General features: G+C 37.6%; 1 protein-coding gene across 4 annotated transcripts in view; it reads left to right on the forward strand.

Annotated features, from left to right (window-relative positions):
* The window catches only part of Traf4 (TNF receptor associated factor 4), a 183,603-nt gene extending 165,424 nt beyond the window's left edge, over nt 1-18,179 (forward strand). For 3 of the 4 annotated variants that reach the window (XM_088258247.1, XM_088258248.1, XM_088258245.1), the window contains 3 exons: nt 15,014-15,280; nt 15,761-16,339; nt 17,092-18,179. In XM_088258247.1, coding sequence (XP_088114373.1) covers nt 15,014-15,280; nt 15,761-16,339; nt 17,092-17,445 — 1,200 coding nt within the window. In that variant the 3' untranslated portion in view covers nt 17,446-18,179. Of the gene's footprint in view, nt 1-12,730; nt 14,287-15,013; nt 15,281-15,760; nt 16,340-17,091 lie in introns of those variants that run through there. The other variant, XM_088258246.1, reaches the window with a different exon arrangement.
* The last annotated feature ends 919 nt before the right edge of the window (nt 18,180-19,098 follow it).

The following is a 19,098-nucleotide window of genomic DNA, read 5'->3' on the forward strand; positions in this document are numbered from 1 at the left end:
ATAAATATGATGCCGTCGATTATATGTATTGGTTATCGCGCTTGTTCACTTCAGTCTTTTTTATATATAATAGTTTCTTTGAATATTCAACTGTTAATTATACTATATCCCATATTGCTCGACGAATATCCGTGTTGATTTAACTTATTTCACATTGCGAAATCAATAATCCTCTTGAATAAACGTCTTCCTACGGATATTCATATCATTACGGCTAATGGAAACTAATCTTGCATCGCCTTCTCCGAGAAGTAATAATCGGTATAAAAAGAAAAAAAAATCCTAATAAATATCGTATAAAATACGTTAATCATATTCAAATTCGATGTGAAGTATATTTTCGTCAAATATTTATCTTGCGAGCTAGACACTCGACTCCCCCTCAAATGATTTGGTAATCGGCTGCAGAAATGTCACTAATGTTGTTGCGGAATGTCAACTATTTCGGTCAATTAATGTTTGACGTTTTATATGAGATTATCCCAAATACGGTCAGGCTGCATTTAACCACTATTAGCTTTGGTAGGTACCTGTCTGGCAGTTTAACGAGTTACCTATTATTAAATACACACATTAACATTTATCGGCGATACCCAGTGCCAGTGTAGGAGGACCGTTCGAAATGTCCGATTTGACAATCGTTCCGGTAAGCGAATCGGAATGCTTTTTCGCTGTAGCTGTTATCGGAACTTACTCCAAACGATATGTCAATTCGTTCATTATTTATGGCGTGGTCGGCTTCGTGTGACGTGCATTTCTCGAAACACCTTTGGAAAAAATTTAAGGACAGAGTTATTAGGTTATGTGAAATACGCCCACCGTGTCGTGAGCTGCGCCGATTTAATCGGTACCGAATCATTTTATTGGGTACTTATCTGGCGATTAAAAAATAATATCGAAGACGCGACCTCGATACGAAATGTGTTTTTTTTAAATCTCGCGAATTTCACTTTAAATTGGCCATAAACCAATTCGTATATTGAAATGTGTATAATGTCTCAAAATTGCTCTGTCGAATATCGGGATTATTTTTTTATTTGATCAGTTTTATTTTTATTTTAAAGACTACAAAATTTCCGAGACATGGTAAATGAAATGCGGCGATAGGCTACCAGACATTAACAAAACGCCGAGAGCATGTGGGATAAAAAATGAAGTCAGATCGTGTGAACGGACGCGCTCCCAGATGGGATCCCTCCGAGGCCCTCGGGCTGTATACTGTACGCTCCTGCCGCTGGACCTATTGTGTATTATTATTCCTCGCGTCTTGTCCCAGCCTGACACAGAGTCCTTTGACCAGTTCAGACATGCTCCCAGTAAATAAAACACCGCTTAACATAATTCTCCCATCTTTAAAGATGGGAGAAAATTGACGATTTTTGATTTATTTAAATAAATAAAAAATCGGCAATTTTCAGTCGTGCGTGTTTTCGGAATGCCCAAAAAATGTACTATATCTCAGCAAAAGAGGCATATTTTTAACTTAATATTTACCCGCTACAGGGCAGAAAGTGTTGTGTTTGCATTTTTGAAGAAAATTTATTTTTAAAAATATTTAATATTTTTCAAATTGAGAAAAAACCTTCAGGTTTTACCTAAAATGATCTGTTGCATAGTAAAAAGTTCAATAAGTGGCTTGATATTTATTTTTAATGCATTGTATTTTATTTTTAAACTTTAAAAACGTTCTCCTGAAAGTTTTTTGATTTACGACGTTCTTGAAAGGAGTGAGCGATGTGATGCGGGATATTTGCTTTTCGCTGTTCTTGCAATACATCAAGCGCGCCAATTTCTAATTTCACTAAATTAGCACGAAATCCCTGGTCGAATGATGGGCCGCCGTTTATTCACGAGATCTATGCTCTCGTATCGAATAAAATTCATTACGATCTATAATCTACCACCTTCCTTCGTTTAATAACGTGTAAAAATATTAATTCGAGTACGGGCCGCTCGCAACCACGAATTATTTAATAACATTTATTAGCCGCGCGGCTATTCTGAAATAATTTCTACCATTACCTTAACTTGCTTCCAATATCTTGAACTTGTTCCGCTAATTGTCTATTATTTTTTTGTTGCCTACAAACTGTTACGAAATTGCGTGAACTGTTAGAATTTTTAAATAAGATATTATTATTCATAACTGTTTGAGGCTTCTTAGATTGATTGACCTTTGAAAACAGTTTTAAGGCTGCAAAATGTATTGATTATTTTCTTCTTTCGTCTATCCGTACTCAATGGTGCATAGGGCACCGCATCGGATTGACGTACACTTCCTGCAAGTCAATTCGACCTTTGAGGTCTATATAGATCACTTTGGAACTATGCTCTAGATTTAGAGGAACTTATACTAGTCAATTGATTTATTTTGTTAAAATCTATGTTAAATTAGAAGAATAGTAAAAGTAGATAAAATATGAAATTTTCATCTTCCAAGCGCATTTTAAAACAAAAATTGGACTCCAAATCTCTCTTGAATTTATCATTATTCAGTTTTTGACAGATATTAAGGATAAATATTTTTCACTCTTATATTTATTCAATATTATCCTGGACTGGTACCTGAAGCAGAGGGCTGATCACCTTTCTTTCGTATGTTAACGATCAATATAACACTGCGTTTATATGATGCAGTGCCCTATGCACCATTGGGGTGCGGATAAGGGTTTGAAGATGAAGAAGGATAAATAAATGCGGATTCTTCGGCAATTGGACTCAAAATGATTCCTGAATTTATCATTACTCAGTTTTTAACAGAGAGTAAAGACGAATTGAATGAGGATTTTTCGCCTTCTAAGGGCATTTTAAAACAAAAACGGATCTGTGTTGAATTTATCATTATGTATTCAATTTTTGACATGTAAATACACTGCACTGACTTCAATACACTGACGTAAAAGTGCCACGCTAATGTTGGACCATTTTCGTCTTCAAAGATACCACCAATAGATAGATGTGACGCAACCAAAATGAGAACATTCACATGAGCACTTATTGTTCACAAGGACAGAGTGGCTCAGATTGACGCGGAAACCTTCTCCGACCGGGTAGAGTGTTGTGTTAGCAAAATGTTGACAAGATACAGCCATTGTTCTACCGAGATAAGGTTCTTGTTATTTCTGGCAGGTGTTGCACCACGCGCGAGGCAGTGGAAAATCATCGGAGATGTTAAGAAATTATTACGTTTCGTGATTAATTTGAGCGTTGTTTTGTTGCAATTATTTTGGTGCCGGATAATAATTAGCCATTGTTACGGATTCATCATCCATAAATCAGTTTTGTTGTTTTTGTTTTCAAAATTTAATTTCTTGGCCACCGCAAATTTGATGAATATGCTAATGTATTTTGTGTTGCTACTACAGTTTTACTACATTTTATTATTATATTTATTAGTTGCCTAAGAAAATTATCCGTGACTATTATGTACAAGGATTTAATAAAGCATATTCAATTTATATAGGTATCTTAAAAATAATAGTGTATATCGCTCACTCCTTTCAAGAACGTCATAAATCAATAAACTTTATTTTTCAGTAGAACGTTGTAATGTTTTAAAATAAAATATAAAACAATGTATTAAAATTAAATATCAAGCCACTTATAGAACTTTTTACTGTGCAACAGATCTTTTTAGGTAAAACTTGAAGGTTTTTTCTCCATTTGAAAAATATTTAGTATATTTAAAAAAAATAATTAATCACTACCTTCTCTTAAAAATGCAAAAACAACACTTTGTGCCCTGTAGCTGGTAAATATTAAATAAAAGCGGTAAAGTTAAAAATATGCCTCTTCTGCTGGGATAAGGTACATTTTCTGGGCATTCCGAAAACATGCACAACTGAAAATTGACGATTTTTGATTTATGACGTTCTTGAAAGGAGTGAGCGATATGTAAATTCGTCACCCACGATTTTGGCGAACACTAAATTCAGGAAAGAAAGATGACACACAATAATTTTATTCATATCCCACAATAAATCACTGATAATCTTTAAAACATATTATGTTTATTACATGTGCTAAAACGTTCGACCATATTTTATACGCAGCTTTCTAAGGAGATAAATAAATACTTTCCAATACAACCAGAAAACCTGTACAAGGTATCATCGCTTTATTGGGTGGATACCGAAGAAAAACATTTTTTTGAGATGAAGATGTGACTTATTGGTAACTGTTTCTTTTTTGGCTACCTGATTAGGGTGGTATTCGTTACTTTTTCTCGGTTTGCATTTGTTTCTAGCTTTGATGTAAAATTGTCAAATACAATATATGTAGGTACATATGTGTATATTAGGAGGCAGATATACGCAACCAAATTTGTGCACTGACCAGCGTGATTAGCTTTAAATAATAGAACCTAAAAATCTAATTAAGTAACGACTTTTCAAAAGGAATAAACTAATAATTCACAAATACCTCAACTGATGGCGTAACAATCGGCCTACTTCACGAATGTATGTAAAACCTTACCGGTATGCGGAAGGATATAAGACGATTGCATATATACAGGTTTCAAGAATTAATGCAATATGGATGCTCAATAATGGACAGAATGGTGAACGTTACACAAGTGTATAAAGTGATCGCTGAAGCCAGCCAAATGTCAGGTCGTAAACCCTAGTATGCTCAAAGTTCCATCTTCTTTCGTAAAAAAAGTGAAGACTGACACATTCTCAACATCAAGTTGAGACCTTTAAAAGTAACGACTTCTCTAAAAGAAGTTATTCGTTTATATTTTTCATTCGACCGCCCATGTCTAGATGATGTACATGGAGCAAAAACAATTATCTCTCTTTGTGTGCTATTGTTCTTTATCTAGATGTTATCTCACTTTCTGTCGGAATCCTGAACTCAAATGAAGATATAACCATCCGCATTGTATACCGCGTCCAGTCGGACGTTTAATTCCTCTGATGAAACTTTTATCTCCCGCCATAACGTGCGATCGGTTACGATTTTTACAAGTCGATATATTTTCTTTCTTTTATCTTCAAATTGCTCGGCACAGGAAGCGATGAATTAGTTTGCTTATCAATCTAAAATAATTTGGACACGCCGTATAGTTTACAACTTGCCCACTTTGTTCTGGGGAAATCACTAATAATTATACGTACGATTGAATGAAACGCGGTTTATTGGTCCATTGCAGGTGTTTACTTTTTGAGAGACAGTTATTTGAGCTAAAAAATCACCGGTCTGATGTTGATTTTGGAGAACGCGAACGCTCTTGCTAAGGCCAGAGAATACGTATTGAGAATATGTGTAATATGCAATAAACATTCCCGCACCAATTAATGTTCCATGTGGTTTAATGCGGATAGCTTTTTACTAACTCTGCAGCATTGACGAAGGCAGATGGTAGGCGCTGAACTAGCGCGTATTATTCAGTTTATTATTTACAATTTCGTATTATTCTCTATCCTTTTCAATTAGCCACGCTACGCCAGTTGTAGCGGTTTACCGGACATAAATGGACAGAAAGCATCCAACCCACAATTTGCTAAATTTGACTTTTTCATAAATGCTACTACATTAATAGTAAATTTTTAATTTAGCGAAGACACGAAAAATTTTTGGAGAGCTTTTTTATAACCTACAGCCAATAAATCCATGAAAAAAATGTTCATATGGGTTGATGGCTTTCAGTATTTGTCACGTTATTTTTTTTACATACATGAAAATATTGCAGAAAAACCAATGTGGTTTGGACATGTTCGACTTTAAACCAGAAGAATATAAAATAATTTCGCTGAACCCATCCAAATAATGAAATACCGAACGGCGACCTTACTGATAAAATAATCAAAAATTTTAAGGTCACAAGTAAACAATGCTTCTTTATGGTAATATCAAAACAAACTTAACTTCTACTTTTGATCTCATCAAAGATGAAGAAGAATATGAAAGTCTGGGCATTTACGGGGCTGACGACCGTCTTAGGCTGGTTTGAGTGATCACTTTACACACGTGTAACATTCACCAATTCTAAAGGGTCCGCCAAATAACATTTTTTTTTTGAAAATGGGGCGCAAAACATCGAGTGTAGCTTCGGCTGTGTGGCACGTAGCGCCGTCCTGTTGAAACCAAATGTTGCCAATATCCTCCTCTTCAATTTTTGTGAACAAAAATCCGTTCAACATGGCCCGATAACGATCGCCATTGACTAACGGCCACTCCTTGCTCATTTTCAAAGAAAAATGGCCCAATTATGCCTCTGGACCAAAATCCGCACCAAACAGTGACTCGTTTTGGGTGTACCGGCTTTTCAATGTATGCGTGCGGGTTTTCTGTGCCCCAAATACGACAATTTTGCTTGTTTACATACCCGCCAAGATCAAAATGAGCTTCATCCGAAAAGATGATTTTTTTGGCAAAATCGGCATCTTCTGTAAGTCGAATGTCGCAATATTTCCCAGCGTTGTTCAAGCGTATACACAACCATATTCGCTCAGCGGAAGGATAAAACTAATTATCTGTCAAATCAGACATGAGCTAAGTGTTACCATTCACGAAATAAGCACTAGTTGAAAAAAAAAACTTTAGATGGCGGACCCTATACCTATTCATGACAACCACACTACTCAAATTCTTGAAAGTTCTATATATATGAACCAATTTCGAAATGTTGTTCTTGAATCACTAGAACTCCACTAGAGACATCTATTTGGTGAAGCTTTTTATTGAGCAGAAACCTACAATTGGAGATAATCCAGATTTGTGAACAAGTATTTGGACACACTCAAAACGTATTAAATTAACTTCTACTATTAAACATAGTGGTTTTGTATATATATATATATATATATTTGTATTCTGAAAACTTTCAGCATTTGAATGCTCAGCTTGCCGATTTGTGGGTTGAATGGTTTCCGTATAATACGGTCCAAATATACTCGTACCCAAAGATACCAAATATCGACGTAATAGTCGATCGACCGTATCGATAATAGGACCCCAAAAAAAAAAGAATTACATAGTGCGTCCACGGTACATATGTATGTATATTACATATACTACACGAACCCCGCAAGATGTAATGATGATCTCCCACACAGAGATTCGGAAATATCGTAAACACACCGATCCGAAAATATATCGCGCTTTCTATGAAGGTACGGAGCGGGGGGCATATCAATCCACTCGCGTCCCTTGCCATTTGCACGTGTGTACAATGGTACACACACGTGCAAATGCTTGACTAATTTAGATGGTAATATCTCCAGCTCGGGGCTAAAGATAGCGCGCTATTCGGTAAATATTATCCGTGAAATGACCGCTCGTCGAGTGCGGAGTGTGGCGCGCATGACCGTAGTAAAGTTAGTCAAACCAAAGCGGAGTTGGGACCGTTTATATGTTTCAAGTAAATCTGGATTCGTACGGCTCTACGTGTGGTGATCTCCCGCGCAGAGAATGTGTATTTATATTTTAATAAGTAGATAGCTCCGATATGTATCAGGGCGTGGAATGGAATAAATGGTGATCTGAATGCAGAGTGATCACAAATAGAAATATCTCCATGGAAGCCAACTGGTAGTTCTATGAAAACAGAGTCAACGCCGTTAAAATGCGAATCGACGAATGTGTTCAAAAATCGGCGTTACATTAAATGCTATGACTGAATTAAAAATAAAGATTTTAGAAAGGAATATAAAGCTGAGCTAGGGATGATTGGATTTCAAGAAAGGTTCTTTGAAGTGGTTTTGGCTTGCGGAGCAAATGGATGACGAGATAATGACTAACTCAGAATATATGGCAAATGTGAATGGGATAACAAAACGAGGATAGTTAAGATAGACTTGGCAGGAAATAGTCGATCAAAACTCGAAATCTGACCGCGTTAAAAGTCTACACATGTATGACTTCATGTATAGATGTAAAGAAAGCTGGAGTATGTCAGGACAGACGAGTGAGGTGTTCTATCCTATCAGCCTGCATGGAGACTGCGTGATTTTAATAGTAGTATCTTTTATATTGTTTCACATTTTCAATAAATTTCGCAACTTAGCTCAATAAAAAATTGCTTAGCAAGAGCAGATCTGTCAGGAAGTCTAGATGCTTCTGTAGCAGATCTGGGTGAATCATGCGGTGGGACAGCTTTCAATGTGGTCTTAATTCTCTGGAATGGTTTGGAGCAACAAATGACACCTCCTTCGCCTCTCCGGTCTATTTTACGAAACCCCCTTCAGCTCTTCATACGTCGAACAGCCCATGTCCTCGTATAAGTCACAAAGATATTCGCGGTATAATAGGGTGGTAGGTAATATAGTAATATAATAAGAGCTAATATCAACAGAGTACTCGGAATCCAAGCCCCTGTCGAGTAACATCGGGCAGCCGATAACAATATCGTTAAAGAAATCGCCGAAGACTGCCGGACCATAAAAACATCAGCGGGGGTGCACAATGCAGACGGAACAAGAAACCTCCCGCGTCGCACCCATGTGTCGGATGTGCAAGGGTGTACCTTTGTCGGACCGAAACATGTCAGCATAGCTCGGGACGTCTCGGTAAACAAACAATACGCGAATTCTCTTCCTAACGCAACCACCACTTCAAGCGTGAGAAATGTAGATGACAGGGATAACAGCAAACTCGGGGTAATTAGAAAGATGTTCACGAAGATTTATGACGTCGCCAAAGCGTCACATCACACTCATTTATGCCTTCTTTTTTCTACAAAAACCATAAACGCCCCAGTTTAGGAGGTCTCTTTGTTCTCCGTTCTCCTCAACATGCTGTATGGCTATTGGTACAAAGGAGTGATTGAATCATCGGTCATGAGAGAATTTGGTCCACATCGGAACCAATCGGATATACATACATACAATATATGTCAAAAGAGAGACGTTTCCGTGCATTCTTATCTCTTTTAAATAATGTTTTGTTAAAAAGCTTTCAGACAATCATTTTAGAAATTTTAAACGCTTCACTGACACTTTTTGTTTACAATGTTTGGTTCCATAATATTGATAATGTGCACGTTAATATTTATTTATTTCATCATACACAAAATTACAGTTTTAAATTTACAATGATGTATGTGTCCTCACTGGGTTTTCCCATACCGTACATTTTATAATTATTGTTCAATGATTATTTGTTAGAATTTAGTTTCTCACGAGTCGTGGAATCATAAATGATTTGGCCGAATGACACGATCTATTTCGTATGTACTCACCTCTATTATCCAATTATTATTAACAAGTCTTTTATAAATAGTTTCGTTATTTGATGATTTTTTTATGAATAATTGGAGTATAGAGCTTTGGAAATACTCAAAGTTTCTTGAACCAAACATGGTATATGTTTAATTCTCTTTGACGGTTTCTGCGTATTTGAAATTATGGGTCTATGTATATTTTCATGTAATTTTAAAAATAGGGATGGATATATTTACAAATTCATCCATGAAGATGTAAAAAAGTACCAAAATTAAAAGTGGTTAAATACAAAGTTGGAGTTTTATTTCATTATAATTTATTTTCATTCTTCAATTTTATTATATTCATCTCACGTGCGTCGTAAAGTTTGAATTCTTCAGCACAATTTCGTTCGCGGACAGTAAACGTATGAATAAATAATAAATTGGTAGATAGTTAGTCCGTGGAAGGAAATGACCAAGACACGCTTCGGCAAGAGCTTTGCGTTCCGGTCATGCCCGCGCACATCCGCACTCGCGGCCAGCCGATAGCTGGCATGGGGCACGGCGGCATCCATCATGGCAATACTGTTATCATAACTAACCATATCACTAGCCGCAGTCGGCACACACGGCTTTTGGCTTTGATGGTAAATTTTATTTGGGAATTTAACGTTACATCAAGTTATACACATCACAACAGAGAAAGAGGTATTCAACTCCTCACCCAAGTATCCACCACTCTTTCTGATCCTAATTCTAGAATTGCGGTCATAATCTCTAAAATGATTAAAGCTTATCACATTTAAACTTTGATTTTTTATTATTATTTGGTTTGTAAATAAAAATAAAACTCGACAATGCCGAAACATCCTTTAACTGGGTGACTGTCAACTATTAAAAAAAAGTTATACGAGTATTACAAAACAAGTACCTACTTTAATAAAAGTAGGTTCTTGTTTTGTGGGACGGAAGGGAAGAAAAGGGGAAGATCAAAGATCAAGTCGAAGACAAATTGTACGAAATGAGGAACACACCATGATATCAATGTCGACTTACAATGTTAATGATCTCAGCGCTGACAGTATGTCGAGTTGAACGTATCAATATCCCCGTAATTATCGTTTTTATCACAAAGCATGTTTTAACTGCGGTTTATAAACATTTTTACAGTTATTAGTCCTAAAAGACTTTATAACCAATTTAAAAATGCTACCGTTTGTTATAATTTTTTGACATCTCATCAAAGATGAAGAAGAATATGGAAGTCTGGGCATTTACGGGGCTGACGACCGTCATAGGCTGGTTTAAGTGATCACTTTACACACGTGTAACATTCACCAATTCTACCCATTATTGACAACCACACTACTCAAATTCTTGGAAGTTTTATATATATGAACCAATTTAGAAACCTTGTTCTTGAATCACTAGAACTTTACTAGAGACATCTATTGGTGAGATGTAAAGAAGCTTTTTATTAAGCAGAAACTCTTATATTAGTATGTGAGATCCGAATCCTGGATTATAATCACACACATGAGAAACGCCAGAAAATACCATTTTCATTTTTATTATTAAGCTTATAATTTGACCAGATAATTTATTTACAACATTTTGAGTGTGTCCAAATACTTGTTCACAAAATCTGGATTATCTCCAATTACAGGAGTTATTTTCATATATTTTTTTGACATCTCATCAAAGATGAAGAAGAATATGGAAGTCTGGGCATTTACGGGGCTGACGACCGTCATAGGCTGGTTAGCTACCGTTTGTTGTTTCATTTTGTTATCCTATTTCCCTGCGGTATAAGTTTGGCGTTTCCCGTCACGCTACTGTTTATAAAATCTAGATATCTTCATTTATATTTTGGAGCCTGACGCAATCGAAATCATCTATCTGCCTCCGTAAAGCACAAGTCGTGATGAGTTTTTGATCAAATCCCGACGCATCGCCGGCAACATCCGGCGTAGTCGCCTGACTGCTCCAGGCATCTGGTTATATAACTTCGTCACCTGCACTCGGGCACAAAACACAACACTTGATTTATAATCAGAAACGGCCATATGGCTAGATGACGAAATAAATCTCAGATTCGAGTCGTGATCGAGAGCCGCGAGCCAAATAATTGTAAAGTGAGAATGAGCATTTGAAATGACGATTTTGTATCTGACCCGAGTGTCGAATGGTGGAATGGCCGCTCGCTCTAGGAAACAAGTGTAATATTTGACACTTTAACATTAAAAAAAATATATATTTAATATAGTTACAATATATTTTTTTAATAATTAAAAGCATTTTCTAGAGATTTCTACTATTGACAATCTTAAAATAAGTTACACTGTTCTCTCCAATAATGAGATTAGTCACATTGTGCTTAGTATTTATTATTTATGTTTGCGAGTGATATGATTTATTATTATTAATTATCATAGATAGGATAGTTGAGATGTCAAAAATTTAAAATAACTCCTAAAAAGGAGAAACCCAGATTTTGTTGTGAACAATTAATGTGTTTCGGTGTTAAGCGTTTGATCGCGGTGCTAAGCTTACCTCGAGATCGCTTATCGCTTGTCACCCAGAATTCCTTCGCTCTCGTGTGCTCTATCTGATGCTACTCTGCGCCCAGAAAGCCACTTATGATTCTGATACAACTGTATAATACACCAGCGGTAGTTTTGAAAATTAAAACAGGCTTTGATCTGTTAGTTTGATCATAGGTGTAAAGTAATACCCGTAACGGTCACGTTCTTCATTACTTCTGAAGAACTTGATAGAACTACCACCGAAATAATGACGTTAATAATTCCGTCGAATTTAAAAGTAGATAATTAATTTCGCAATCCGGTAAAATAATAGAGTTCTCTCCTACACAGTCCGAATAGTAGAATTTCGATATGTGCTCGACGCGATAAACAATCAGGTTTTGATTTATTTGCCCATTGAGCTACACTCGCAATGTTTAACACTTCTTAAGAAGTAATATTTTGATAATTGTATACGGCCTCCCACACTGCCTTATTGAAGTGAAGGCTCTGCGTTTTGAAATACTAAGTTTTCAGGCCATATAAAGTTCTCGCAACCGAGGCGCGTGGGTGATCGGGTCTATTTCTTATTTTTTTCGAATTAACATTAACAACTTTTAATTTCAGGTGCCGTATGGTAATTTAATAGTGGAGAAGTAGTAACAGCCACAGTGGCTGTATTTCACTTTATTTAAAGAGGATCTTTCGGTATAATAAGACGTAGTTAGACCTACGCCGAAGTGCTCGTTCGATGACAATATTTCTACGTGGTTCGATCAAAACGCTACAATTTTTTTTATTAAGTGACAAATTGAAGTTTTCTTGTTATTATGGACTTAAGTGTGTCATTGAAGATATAAACATATCTGGTAGTTCTTATTTAGTATCTAATTCACTATCGAGTGTGTTTATTTTCCGGATACGTCGTGATTCGAGCGAGTGAGTACAAATTACGTAGTCTGTTGATAGAGCGACGGGTTTAATGACACTTTAATAAAATACATAATACATTATGAACTCACAAAACACTGCTACAGTCCGCGGGTTCGTAAACAGAGAAACACTACTCCTTATCTCGGTCCGTACAAAATGCCGGTTTCTGGCTAGAATAAACACCCAGTGTTGTGTAAACGAACGAATTCGACGGAAAACGGGTGTTTTTTTATATCGTTTATCTGGAGCACTTCGATAAGATAGCGATAAAAATTGACCAGGACACGTGTGATGTAGTAAGCGCTCCGGTAAATCATATAGCGAACATCCTATTGGTGAAATTGAAACGGATATCGGTGCTTGTCATATTTTCCGTAACCGCAAGGGTCGGGAATCAGGAATACCGGCGCGTAAAATTATTGGGGACAGACATTGTAAATAGGACGTTTACTTTTCCTTCTAATTTTGAATGAATCATTTATTAGTTCAATCCATAATGCAAAATTGTCCTTAAATGAAAATTAACAAAGACATAAATGAATAGAGTACTTATCTAAGTAATAAATATACATTTGTTTATCAAATTAGCATTTACTTCGTAGAATCCCATAAACTATCATGTGCTGCTATATCACCGCTGAATTTACTTACTGTTCTTAAGCTGTTTCGCCTTGCAAGGGCATTATCAAACCCTCTAACACTTTGATAATGCCTTCGTAATTAGAACGGCTGTCATTAATGATTTCATGAATAATTGGAGTAGTACATATATATAGCGCTTTATTACAAAATTTGTACTCAAAAGTTCCTTTGGCCAAATGTGATTTTTTTGATTTTGTTTGATGTGTTTCTGCGTTTTTGATCTTGTATTTCTATGAATTGACACTTGTGTTATTGATGATTTGTGTGCTGTTTAGCTGGGAAGTGCCGTGATTGGTTTGAGTAATTTAAAATGCATACGAAACTATTGTTTTAGAGTTGAAGTTGTTTGACTGTTCTTGTAATTGTGTGGTTGTCAAACATGTGTAGAATGGTGAATGTTACACGTATGTAAAGTGATCGTAAGTCCTGTAAATACCAAGACTTCCATACTCTTCTATGTTGAGATGTCAACAATGAGAACCATATGTACTTCTCGCCGAGAAGGCGGCATTCCTCTTCTGTTTGATCTCCCAACTCGGTCCTTAGCACCGCTCCCTTATCGCGCGTTGTGTCGGAGATAGTGCCGGAGGATGCAGGGTACTTGTACTACGTACTACCATACAGATAGCGAGTCGGGATCACTCGGTCACAGCGCTACAGCCTGTCCCGGAATCAACAGGAAGCAGTTATAAGGTGGCACTTGTAATACAAGCGGCCCGCTACGCTCTGCTCCGGATAAAAAACCCGCTGTTATTTTTGCGGTTTCCGCTGAGCCGGCACCATTTGGTCGACGTCAGCGATAAAGGACTCCGGGAACTAGATATCCTCTTTGTAGTCACAACATCGGACGCGATGCCGCGACGTATCGACAGTCCGATCTCACCCTCCGCGCGATCACCAACTTCGCATCGCGACCCGTGACGTCAGACTAGCGCGAACATGTTGAATTACTTATTCGGGAGCAATCGGAAGTCGCAGAAGCGGAAGACGCAGAAGTTCAATCATGCTCCCGATGTCAGCAGCGAGTTTACAACCTGTGTGAGAACAAGTGATATTATAACGTTGTGTATATGCTCTGCTTATTCAATAGTTGGATAGTGTATCTCGGTATTGCAGTTGAAAGTTGACGCGCTGCCTGTAACTTCAACGTGTAGATAATTTAAACATTACTTCTGGACTTTTATTTCCAACGATTTTATATTTTTAAACCGGTTGTCGATCGGTATTACCGAGAATATAATGATACCGAATGAGTATTATATTTTTTACCTTTTGGTAAAAAAAATACACAACTTAAACATATACATAACTTTCTGTTTAGAAATAAAGTTTAAGTCATCTACGTTTTGTAACTTCCGCATGAAATCCAGCCCTGATAAATGTAATTTGAATCTTAAAATCGTGCGCTTTTTTTAACGTATTCCGTCTTGTTTTTTATGGTCGTTTGCAAAACGTGTATTATTTACCCCTATGCCCTATGCAGCCAGATGGTGCATAGGGCATTGTGTTCCGAAGCGATGTCATCTTGAGGCTGGGTGATCAGCCCTAAGATGTTGAACCGAGTGTTACGTCGTATCTTATTTATTAGTTTCCACTACGAGTCCATCTTCCGTCTATTGTATTACATCAGTATTACACGTAGACTAACATTACATTTGACTTGAAGGAAGGAGCTCCACCGAGTGTTACATGGGATGTTATTTATTCCTTCCCACTGCTGTATATTGTATTACACGCAGACTAACGATGTCCGTTTTGTTCGCAGATCTACCCCGACCCGGAGTCGGAGAAGGCCATCATGGGCTCGGTGGTGTACTGCATCCACCACAAGGAGGGCTGCAAGTGGTCGGACGAGCTGCGCAAGCTGAAGGCGCACCTGAACACGTGCAAGCACGACGCCGTGCCGTGCGCGAGCCACTGCGGCGCCATGATCCCGCGCGTGCTCATGCAGGACCACCTGCGCTACACGTGCCCGCAGCGCCGGGCCAACTGCGAGTTCTGCGCCAAGGAGTTCTCCGGGCACATGCTCGAGGTAACGTCGCGAGACAACGTCTCACTATTCTGACTGATCGCTCTGCATTCATGTAACCACGTCGATGCGATGTCCTTTGCGCTACTTGGACGCGTTCAAGGTTCATAAGCAGAATATCTTCATCACAAAAATGAAGTAACTTTCTTTGTATTACGTATACCATATGCCATATGTAACATATATATCACTCAGCAAATTACCTAATAGAAAAACAACTTCAATTCAAATTATGTAAATTTAAATGATTTTTTTTTAACTCCTGTAATTGGAGATAATCCAGATTTTGTGGGTATTTGGGCACACTCAAAATGTTGTATGTAAATTTGGTTTATTATTGCTCGCGTATTGTACAATTCAACATTCCCGTGTATTCAAAATGGACTCGTTTAACGCTGTAGTAAGCTATTGGTACCTACGAGTCTTAGGGTAGATTTACTTTGTTGAATAGAAAGTCCGGCTAATGTGGAGTTTTGCCAACAGAACCACTCGGGCAACTGCGGGTACGAGCCCTCCTTCTGCGAGAACAAGTGCGGAGTGAAGATCCAGCGGCGGCTGCTGGCGCAGCACAAGAGTGGCGAGTGCGCCAAGCGGCTCGTGGGCTGCCGGCACTGCGGCAAGGAGTTCGTGGCCGACACGCTGGGCACGCACCACGCGGCGTGCACGCGCGCGCCCGTGGCGTGTCCGCACCGCTGCGACGCGCCGGCGCTGGCGCGCGAGGAGCTGGACACGCACCTGCGCGAGCAGTGCACGGCGCTCGTGATCCCGTGCGCGTACCGCGAGGCGGGCTGCCGCGTGAAGGGCTCGCGCGCCGCGCTGGAGCGCCACGCGGACGAGGCGTGCGCGCAGCACCTGGCGCTCGTGGCGGCGCTGGCGGCGCGCCAACAGCAGCAGCTGGCGGCGCTCAAGGCCTCGCTGGCGCGCCTCTCGCTCAACCACTCGGGCACGCTCATCTGGAAGGTGGCCGACTGGGCCGCCAAGATGCACGAGGCCAAGTCCAAGGACGGCACCGAGCTCGTGTCGCCGCCCTTCTACACCAGCCAGTACGGCTACAAGCTTCAGGTACCCTCCCTTCCTACTTACCACACGTGCATACAATGAGATAATATAATATATAACTTCTTAACCGCACCCCAATGGTGCATAGGGCACTGCATTATATAAACGCAGTGTTATCTCAATCATTAACACATAGAAGGAAAGGTGATAAGCCCTCCGTTTCAGGTACTAATCCAGGGTAGTATTAAATAAATAAATATTACAGTGAAAAAATCACTTATATTTATTTGATCCTCCCTGGGAATCGAACCCGGGACCTCCAGTACGGTAGCCGAGCGTGCTGACCATTACATTACGGAGGTGGACTACCTTTCAGTAACTCTTTTATTTTCAAATCCATATATTTATTTCGAATATTTTTTTTTCAATACAAGAAAACTTTTTATGTGCTAGTCAAAACATAAGGTTTTTAGTGTGGATCTTAAACTTAACCCCTCTTTCCATATTGTAGTCATACAGGAGAAGTGACCAAGTGTATTTTTTACAAAAACGTGATCATTGACTATTTGATATCTTACTAGCTTAATATCACCCTGAAAAAAATCCCAAAGGATTTTGAACTTTGAAGTATAATACATAGACTTGTTAAAAATGACTAACTGCATTGATGTTTATTTTCTTGGCAAGCAAAAGTGACTTAAATGGGCCTACTAAACATTTTACGTTTTGGTAGTTGGTCACTTTCTCCAGTACGACTACGATATGTCCTTCTTTCTCTTTCATCGGTATTTAACAAGTATTTGTTTTGTTTCCAGGCTTCCGTATTCCTAAATGGCAACGGAGCGGGAGAAGCCAGCCACGTGTCGGTGTACATCAAGATCCTCCCCGGAGAGTACGACGCCCTCCTTCGCTGGCCCTTCTCCCACTCGGTGTCCTTCACCCTGTTCGACCAGACCTCCTGCCCCGAGAAGTCCTGCAACATCGTGGAGAGCTTCATCCCCGACCCCTCGTGGAAGAACTTCCAGCGACCGAGCAAGGAGCCCGACACCCTCGGCTTCGGCTTCCCCAGATTCGTCTCCCACGAAATGATCAAGAAACGCCACTTCGTAAAGGATGATGTCATGTTCCTTCGGGTAAAAGTGGACCCCAGCAAAATTGTAGCGGTCTAATTGAAAATTTACCTTTGAGAAGACAATAGTATCAGTTTTTCAATGTTAATAGTTCGTTGCCCTACAGACAACCTGCAAAAGTAACAAATTGTGCAGAAAAGTGATTTCTTCAATCATTTAATTCCTGATTGGGTCGCGTGAAAATTTGTCTACGATAAAAGCTCATTTATTCAAACAATCGCAATTTAAAAGTTGCTAGAATTCAAAAAGTATTTCTGAACTCTTGTCCCTGCAACAATTCTTTTCACCGATTAAAATTTCTGATTTCATTCACCGCTTTTCTTGATACATAGTAATTATTTTGGAAACGCATTACCGATTATCAGTTTATGTATGATAAATGAGTGTTTTTTTTTCCTTGCCATTCTGTCCCTGGATTCAATTGAAAATTAACTAGCTTTTACCGTATTAATTAATATTACCATAATTATTGATTATGGATAATATTATGTCATCTTAAACTGAAATATAAGGTGCAAGACAAATCTTTTCGTCATGTAAATGAACAATCAAGAGAATACCATATCAATCCAATGAAGCTCTCTTTACTCTGCAAATAAACAATTTTTAGTATTCAAAACAGCTGTGCATAATACACTCCATTTTACTCAGTCGATATTTTTAGGTCACATTTAACATTATTTTAATCGTTATTTGTGATATTGAAAAATGCATTTTTAAATTTAATGCAGTTTTCAACTGTGTGGCAACGAAGCTATACTTTCAAAATGTTTACACAAAATTTTATTTTGTGTTAAAGTTATATATATATATATATATATATATATATATATATATATATATATATATATATATATATATATATATATATATATATATATATATATATACATTATTTGGGTTTCTTGCAGATTTATAATTAATCAAAATAATTTTTAAATTTACTATCACACTCTATCCAAACAGAATTCCAATCTACGAATAAGAATTATTTTAATGTAAAACCTCTTACACTAAGCCATGTTTAATATTATTTTATTTCTAAAAAATATTACATCCGAAGCGATTGTTTAAATTTGTAGCCATTTATTATTTTGTTATTATAAGGTAGCATTATTTTTGTAAACGATTATATAATTTAGGGTTTACACGAATATATAATTTACGAGCGCAATCTAATAATATTTATTAACATAGGTTATTCAGATCTCTTATTTTAGTTGCTCTTTGTGTAATATATTATTATGCAGTAAGACTGCACATTTATGGTGATAGGTTTAATTTTGGCTTGTAAATATATTAGATAACGAATGTACATATCGATTAGTAATTAAGTTCTACGAAAAATTGTATTCTTGTAAATATCGTGTTGCTAACAAACAAAATGGCAAATATACTTTCTCGTCTGAAGAAATTATACTTTTACATATCAAATGACAAGAGAATTGACATTACTTGTAGATCAACAAGTTGGATTCAATGCTGGGCACGAAAATTATTACTTATTTCATTGCGAAACTATAATCAAATCTCTATAACCGTCTGCAAAACATTTTACCGCCACTATTGTTATACCTAATGATTAAAGAAAACACTTCGTTTTTTACCACTTGAGTTTTATTATAGACTACATGTTTCAGAAGTTAAACTTCCATCATAATTTAACTTCACAAATTTAATGCCGAAACAATA

This window comes from Brachycentrus maculatus, unplaced genomic scaffold (assembly GCF_059751285.1).
Source record: "Brachycentrus maculatus isolate JH-2025_06_01 unplaced genomic scaffold, ASM5975128v1 h1tg000091l, whole genome shotgun sequence".
Lineage (NCBI taxonomy): Eukaryota > Metazoa > Arthropoda > Insecta > Trichoptera > Brachycentridae > Brachycentrus > Brachycentrus maculatus.